This window comes from Telopea speciosissima, chromosome 8, assembly GCF_018873765.1.
Source record: "Telopea speciosissima isolate NSW1024214 ecotype Mountain lineage chromosome 8, Tspe_v1, whole genome shotgun sequence".
NCBI lineage: Eukaryota > Viridiplantae > Streptophyta > Magnoliopsida > Proteales > Proteaceae > Telopea > Telopea speciosissima.
Window position 1 is genome coordinate 14,497,861 of NC_057923.1, and position 8,659 is coordinate 14,506,519.

Sequence of the window (8,659 nt, forward strand, 5' to 3'; positions counted from 1 at the left end):
ACCACTCGGACTATTATTACAGCTATTATTACTACTGCTACTGCCGTTGCCGCTGCTACTGCTACGGAGGTTATACGGCGATACGTTATAGTATTGATATAATTGTGTGACGGTAATTAATTAATGGGATTAGATGGATTTGAGCTAAAATTTTCTTTTTTTTAATACTTTAAGTGTGAGGATCGTACTTGTGCTGTAATAATTAATAGATTATCAATAATTAATGATATTCTTATTTACTAATATTATGTTTGTCATGGGTTTTTTTGCCCTTTTTGGTAAACACATGGTCAAACAACACGACAAAATCCCAAAATCTATCCTAAGCGGATTGCTTGTCCAAGTATGAACAGTTTAGTCAACTCCTTTGAATGGAGTTATTTTATTTTTAGATCTTAGACTCTAATCTAAGTGCTCCCTATTCCTTTTTTTTTTTTTTTTTTTTTTGTCTTACGAATATTGAAAAAGATCTTATGCATCCGGGCAACTGGGTTGTATGTGCCACACCAGGCTCGAGGTGGTGCGCTTCGACCACCTTACCCTTATTCGGGCAAAGCGCTTGGACAGAGATAAGCGGATCTAGATCCTCTATTGCCTAGCTACCCAGCAAGGCAGTGCTACCCAGACACGGTGCTGCGCGCAAAGATCGCCTTACCCCCACTTAGGCAAGGCGTTTGGGCAGGGATAAGGCAGACATTGGGCATAAGACCGTGTCTGGGCAGCACGGTCCTACCGGGTAGCTCGGCAGTAGAGGATCCAAATCCGAGGTAAGCGCACCGCCTTGAGTTTGGCGCTGCACATGCAGTCGGGCTATCCGGATGCAAAGGATCCAGGTCCATATAGGACACAATTTTTTCTTAAAAAACCAGTAAAAAATCACTGCACTCACACTAAGAAGACGAATTAGAGATAGAGATAGAGATTATTTTAGACTTTTTTTTTTTTTTTTGGGGTAAAGAGAGATTATTTTAGACTTAATGATGTACCATTGTTAACTTGGAAGACTTCTTTTTTTTTGCCAAAACTTAAGAAGGTTTATCTATATTCAAACCAAAAAAAGTTACAAAATACAATTTATTACCTTACCATTTTACCCATCATACAATGACATTCCATATGGTGGTCTAATGTTGTAATTTCACAAGTCACAATATATGGTGAACCTCCTTTTTTATTATCACAGCACATGTAGGATCGGCCGCCACCATCCTTTTTCGTAAAAAGGTCATGTGTATTAAGTAAAGAATAAAAAATTAAAAAAAAACAATTTTTAAGATGATTAAATAACACAAAACCCCCTAACCCCACCTATGTCAATGCCATCAACAGAGTTGAGGGCAAGCAACAGAACAAAATTACAGACTCTGCAACCGATATCTCAATCTACGTTGTGCATCCATTAAGAGTTCGTCTTGCACTAAAGGCAGTAAATAAGGAGAATTGGTAGACAAGGAATGTTTAGCAGCAACCTTGGCCAAGAAATCTGCTATGGGGTTAGCTTTCATCGTACAGAAGATAAATGGGTCTGAAGATAACTCCAGTTTTGATAAACAAACCATAGAATAGATTTACCATATACTGCAATTACCACTGCAGTGGAGTCGCACTGAATCCAAAGATTTTGAATGCCCATCTCCATAGCTACTGCAATTCCTCTCATTATAACTTTGAACTCAGCCTCATAGTTAGAACAAAACCCCAAAAAAATATTGAAAGCAATTATTACTCTGGGACGAGAGTCACGAATAATATCGTCTCCACCAGCACGACTCGGGTTTCCAATAGAATACTCATCCACATTTAATTTAAACCAAGGAAAAAAAAACTCATACCAAAAAATCTCAAGGACTGTTGATGGTTTCGTACGAGTTCTAGGGATACCCAGACATCTAGAGCAAAGAAAATCATTGATAGAACTCACCCGACCCTAGCTCACAGGAACTTGTTCTTTTAAAGCTCTAATTATTATACGAACAATTAAATCTACTCGCCGAAATTTACCTTCAAACCGTCTTGCATTCCTTTCCCTCCAAATAAAAAAGGAAACAACACCAAACCCGCATGCCATACGTCTCTCAAAACCTGATTTCTAGTCTTGCGCTTCCACCAAACCACCGCTACCATTGCCACCATCACCGTCGCCACCACCACCACCTTGCCATCACTTCCACACCACCTCCGCTGCCACCTTTCCCAAAGAAATATAGAGAATCTATTCTCAAAAATTAAACTATCAAATGGATCTCTTTTTATTCTTGAAATATTTCATATTAATTCAACCAAAACAATTTTAATTTTTTAACCAAAAGTCTTTTTGTTGACTATTTCATGAAATCAATCTGAAATTGAAATAGAAATTATTCCAAATTTGGCCTTAAGGAATAAAAACATTCTAAAGTAATTTACATGTAAATTGAAATAGAAATCATACCAAATCTGGCCTTAAGGAATAAAAACATTCTAAAGTAATTTACATGATTTAATCAACTACAAAAACATTAGAGAACATATCACTTCTTAAAATAAAAACTAAACTGTTGAATAAATGGGTTCACCTATTAACATCAATATCAAAGCAATTAATAAACGATTTACTGGTTCTGATTTCAATGGTTCAATTCGGTTTCAATAAATAATTTCTGAGAAGGAGAGGAAAAATATACATCTTAAGGAGAGAATGAGAAAATAATTAAAAGTTTAAAAACAAAAAATAAAAATAAGGAAAAAAAAGGCTAACCGGTCGCATGGTTAGCATGGTTCCTACACCTAGACACAAACCAATGCCTTTGTGCACGAAAAGTCCATTCATCACTAATTAACTATAAAACTGCATTCATTAATCACCATGCTAGTGGAAGGATTACACAACCGATTAACATTCTCTTGTCCAATAAATAATTATAGGGTTGATGTTCTCTGTACCGCAGCACAGGCTTTGCCCAAATACATGAGGTGTGTACTTGTCATTAAGGGGCATGGCAGTCATTTTGTCCCCCATGCGTCTGGGCCCAGCAGCGCACAGGGAACATTTCGCCATAACTATGACTATCAGTTGTCAAAATGTTGATGGCAAACGGATTTTTCCAAACTTAAAACCATGATTGGAGAAGTGAGAGCCATCCAAACCTAATAAAATTGGTTGGGGAAAGAATGTAATGCCTAACCCTCGGAGCACGTTAAGCATATGTGTTTGGGCCCTACAATACTCTTTTTTTTTGGTACATTGGGCCCTACAATACTTAGCCAATGCCAATTTGGGTTACAGGAGTGGAGTCACTCAGAAGCAGGGTTGTAAACGGATCGGATTCAGCTCGGATGGTGCTATATCCACATCCGCATTCGATTTGCTATCGAACGGATTCGGTTAGTGCTAAACGGATACAGATATGGAAACGGATCGGATATTTTATCTGTTTACATGTAAATATAGTTTTTTCGGATAGTTATAGCCTATTCGTATCCGCATTCGTTTAGCTTTCGAATGGATTCGGATAGTACTAAACGGATACAGACACCGATACGAAAATGAATTTTAACTATTCATTTACACCCCCTACTCAGAAGTCCCAACCCACAAATCGCCAATCAAGTCCCATAGATTGTAGAGAGTCAAGGACTCCCCTAATTAGCTCTGAAGCACCAGGGCTGCCATTATGCTACCAAACCGTCGTATGATACTATGATTTGTACATGGAGATGATCAGAATTGACGGATCCAAACGTTTCCTTTCCGTTCCTTAGGGCCCCAATCTTGAGAGACAATACTTATGATCTGTAAAGAAAGAACCTCGAAATTTGGGGAAGTGGGACCACTCTGCTTTGCCCCCTTTGCAAGCAAGGGAGCAAGGGAGTGGATTCAATTTAATTTGGCTTTATTCCAAAAAAAATTCCCCTCCCAAGTCGAATCGAATCACCCTCTCCCTCTCATCAATAAACCCTAATGCCAACCCCACCACCACGAAATGAATGGAGCCATCTTTCCCTCTTTTTAACGACTATATATATAGAGCTGGCCGGTGCTACTTCTCCACTCACATTTAGAACCGAACACTCACTTCTCACCTTCTTCTCCGACTTAATTGGAAATACTGTGAGAGAATGAAAGAAAGAATAAGATTTTCTTTGAGGAAGATGGCAATCACTCCTCCTACAGAACCTCAACAGCGACTGAATGTGCCGCAACCGCAGCAGGTGCAGCAGCAAGAGCAACAAATGACGCCTCAGCAGCAGCAACAACAGCAAGGAGATGTGATGCACGTCCCAACAGCTCCTCCTCCTCCCCATCCTCCCGTAGCTACTCTTACGAGGACGCAGTCCCAAGGATCGATGAGAGATGGACCCCACATGTCCACTACCTCCGACGACAATGTGATGATGAAGCAGATCCTGGACACCCACTCTCACGACGGCCAGGAGACGGTCGACGTGAAGCCTCTTCTCCAACTCATCGAGAAAATCCTCCAGCGCTCCAGCTCCACCACTACTCTCCAAGGCGCCCTCCCTCAACATGTACTTTTCTCGCTTAATTACGCTTTTACGTTCTTACTGATTTCTATATAACAATAAATAATAATTTGCCTAGGACCGGATTTCTTCGCAGATGGATAGCTTGGAAGAGAAGACCCAACAGGAAGCTTTAGTCGGCAAGCTTGAAGCATTGTCTTCCACCATACATAAAATCTCCTGCGAGGTTTGGTTTGAGCATACTCTAATTGCATGGTTCGATCAGATCAAACATGAGATATACTTTTAATTAATTAATTAATTAATGGCAGATATCGTGCACATGCTCGGGGGGAGGTGACGCACACTCAACCACGGTGGTACTGTTTAACACGCTGTCGAGGTACACATGGGATGCGAAGATGGTTCTTGCCTTGGCCGCTTTTGCAGTCAATTACGGGGAGTTCTGGTTGGTGGCGGAGTTCTACTCGACTCATCCATTGGCAAAGTCCATAGCGCTACTGAAGCAATTACCGGACGCATTAGAGTGCTCCGATTCGCTGAAGCCTAGATTCGAAGCACTGAAGAGCCTTATCAAAGTAATGGTGGACGTGACAAAGTGCATTGTCCAATTCAACGAGCTGCCACGAGAGTATATCTCCTCCGACCGACCTCCGTTTTCGGTGGTCTCCGGTCATATCCCCACAGCTGTTTACTGGACTGTCAGAAGCGTTGTCGCCTGTGCTTCCCAGATAATTAGCCTCATTGGCTTGGGTGACGAGTATGTCATTGTCTGTTCTCTTCGTCTCTTCTTTCGTTTATTAACTCTTTCTGATCAATTGCCCATGTTTGTTAACACTGTCACTGACACGAAGGTACATTCCCTCGACCACTGAAGCTTTGGAGCTGTCAAGCTTAGGGCACAAGGTTAATAACATTCATGAAAGCTTTCTAAAGCAACTCGCTCTTTGCTATCAGCACATTGGTGAGTGAGTGAATGAGTGAGTGAGTGCGAATAATGAATGTGTAGGAGCATGAATTCCAGAGTTAAATTTATGCATTTTCTTAATTTCCTTAAAGTGGTGGTGGTGGTGGTGGTGGTGGTATTGCAGAGGAGAAGAAACACGAACTTGTGCGACTCTTCGAAACGACCCACGATGATAATATGGAAATACTCAAAGCATTGATTAAAGCTAAAGAAAGTAATCCTCAGCTTCCGCTTCTTGAAGGCTCCACCAAGTCAAAGGTTTTCACTTTTTCTCTCTCTCTTAATTCTCAAACCCAAGAGTATTATGATTCTTAATTTAAGGTTTAATTAATTAATTAAGCTGAATCATCAAAGACTCACCTCTCTCTCTCTCTCTCTCTCTCTCTCTCTTTATATATATATATGTGTGTACTCTATAGATATATATGGGAGTGTTGAGGAGGAAATATGTGCTACTACTGATATCGGACTTGAATATCTCCCAAGAAGAGCTCTCGATTCTGGAGCCGTTGTACAAAGAATCCCGTGAGCAGCCAACAAGGCCAGAGTCTCAGTACGAAATGGTGTGGTTCCCAGTGGTGGATAGGACTCTGACAGGGACAGAAGCTAAACAGAGCGAATTATTTGATAAATTGCAGTCGAGAATGCCGTGGTACTCTGTGCACAACCTTTCCTTGATTGACCAGATTGTAATTGATTACATTAAGGATGTGTGGCATTTCAACAAGAAGCCCATCTTGGTGGTATTGAATCCACAGGGCAGGGTCGTCCACCTCAATGCCCTCCACATGATGTGGATCTGGGGAAGTCATGCTTTCCCTTTCACCAGCATGAGAGAGGAAGACCTTTGGAAGGAAGAGCAATGGAGACTCGAATTTCTAGTTGATGGCATCGACCAAAACATTCTCAATTGGGTAATTATAAACACAATTACTTATAACTAACATTAACTCTTCTCTTCTCCTTCTTCAAACTTACAGTAACAAACCTTGCTCCATATTGAATCTTGACATATCAGATAATGGAAGATCGATTCATTTGCTTGTATGGAGGAGAAGATATAGAATGGATAAGGAAATTCACAAAGGCGGCACGAGTGGTGGCGCAGGAAGCCCGTATCCCATTGGAGATGGTGTACGTTGGGAAGAGCAACCCAAAGGAAATAGTGAGGACGAACATAAACGTAATTACCACGGAAGAGCTGAGCAATTGCTGGAAAGATTTCAAATCGATCTGGTACTTCTGGATTCGGTTGGAGAGCATGCGGTACTCCAAGATGCAGCTAGGGAAGAGCATAGAGAACGATCACATAATGCAGGAGATCATGAGCATCCTCACCTTCGATGGTAGCGAGCAGCAAGGATGGGCGCTGATAAGTAAGGGATCCGCTAATATGGCCAAAGCCAAGGGGGACATGATCCTGAGCTGCTTCGAGCAGTATGATCAGTGGAAGGAAGAAGTAGACGTAAAGGGTTTTATTCCGGCATTCAATGATCACCTGCAAAAGCTGCACACCCCTCACCAGTGAAATCTTCTCATCCTGCAGGTCACTGTCGGCAGGATTCAGGGGATATATATATATATATGGTGGTCTGTGCAGAGTGTGTCCGCCCTATATACATGTGGAGAAGCAATTTGGATCCTCTGGAACCTTTGCTGTACCTATTTTAGCTGCTCTCCATCGCACTCACGGTTTACCACAGCTATTACCGCTACAGTTACGTACTGCTACACTATTCGGCCATTCCCTGACCCTATAGTATTGATATTGTGTGTGTGTGTGTGTGTAATTAATTAAGGAATTTGTTAATTAAGGGACAATGGAAAACGCCTATCCTTCGGACCCTGATCTTCTACGGCCCCACGGGCAGAGTGGTCAGAGCGGTGCACATACAGGTCGCCCTGCAATGACCGCTTTGCCCCTGTCCGAGCACCTTGCCCAAGCGGGGGTAAGACAGTCATTGCAGGGCACCCTATTTGTGCCCCGCTCAGGCCGCTCTGGGTAGGACGCCGTAGACGATCTAAATACCTATCCTTCCTTCTCTGGTGGATGTTTATCCGCTGATTTTTTATTTTAAGTACTTTAATAGGGTTTGCAAATGAACACCCTGCCCCATGTTGGATGCTTGACGCACACGCTCCATTTGGCCCCTGCATTGGCGCTCGATCATCGGCACCTATGTGCAGGTAAACGTACATGTGAGAAGTCACCACTTGTCCACCCCAAGGGGTCAGTTCAGCTTTTTGTTTCCATTAATACCCCTCCTCCCTTTGTAAATAGCAAAAATGGGATAGGTGGATACTTCTCACACGAACACGTACATGTAGAGGAACTAGACTCATATTGGCCAAGCGGCCAAGCAGCGTTTCTATTAATTGTCATGGTCGATGTCATGGAAAAAGCCTCCACATAAATTTTTGATCCAAACCACACATATCAGCTCCACCTATGTGGGAGAGTATTTATTTAGGTTCTCTCCCTCTCCCTCCCCCTCCCCCCATGAAATTTTTATCGTCTTCATGCTCAGGGCATAGTCTCTGCTAACGCCTGCTCCACATCTATGCTATGTTTGGTATGCATTCCAAGAACGCATACCAAACACAGCTCTAGTTACATTGAGTTTTTATCTATAATTTTGACGAGAGAAAAAAAATGATACAAATTTCGCTATTTATTATTGTCAACAAATTTTGTTTTTTTGTTTTAAATGTCACAAAACATTTATTTTTCCATGTGAATAGATGATGTATCCATTCCAGCAGTCGGATAGGGAGGACACGGCCTAAATTAGCCACATGCCAAACTTAGAGTTTAATTCAGTCAGATAACTCTTTCTTGTATTAGTACACATTATTTGGTAATTGGTATCCATGCATGTGTACCAATACTCTATACATTATTGTGCACTCTCCCAACCCTCAATAGAAACAAACAGATTAGATTTAGGAAAAATGTTCTTTGTGGATGGGGGGAGGGGACAAAATGACCGCTTCGCCCCCTAGATGTCAGCACATACGCTCTTATTGGCTGCTAGTGTGCAAGTGATTCCTACGCTCCCCGACAGCAAACTGCTCCCTTAAAAAAGGTTAAAATGGATGATTTAGATTTTTATTGTGATTTTGGTAAACATCATACCTAAATGATTTTCATTTCTAAAGGTAGGATACGCAAAACGTGGCATATTCATACGGTGAAATCTAAACTCAATTAAGATAAAAGGGTCCCAC

At 41.6% G+C, this 8,659-nt stretch overlaps 1 protein-coding gene across 1 annotated transcript; it reads left to right on the top strand.

Moving 5' to 3' along the window:
• Positions 1-4,131: 4,131 nt before the first annotated feature.
• LOC122672059 (protein SIEVE ELEMENT OCCLUSION B-like) lies at positions 4,132-6,997 on the top strand. The gene is made up of 7 exons (XM_043869566.1): positions 4,132-4,509; positions 4,583-4,690; positions 4,776-5,318; positions 5,422-5,432; positions 5,524-5,689; positions 5,851-6,345; positions 6,450-6,997. The coding sequence occupies exons 1-7, from the start codon at positions 4,132-4,134 to the stop codon at positions 6,957-6,959; spliced, it is 2,211 nt and encodes a 736-aa protein (XP_043725501.1). The 3' UTR covers positions 6,960-6,997.
• The last annotated feature ends 1,662 nt before the right edge of the window (positions 6,998-8,659 follow it).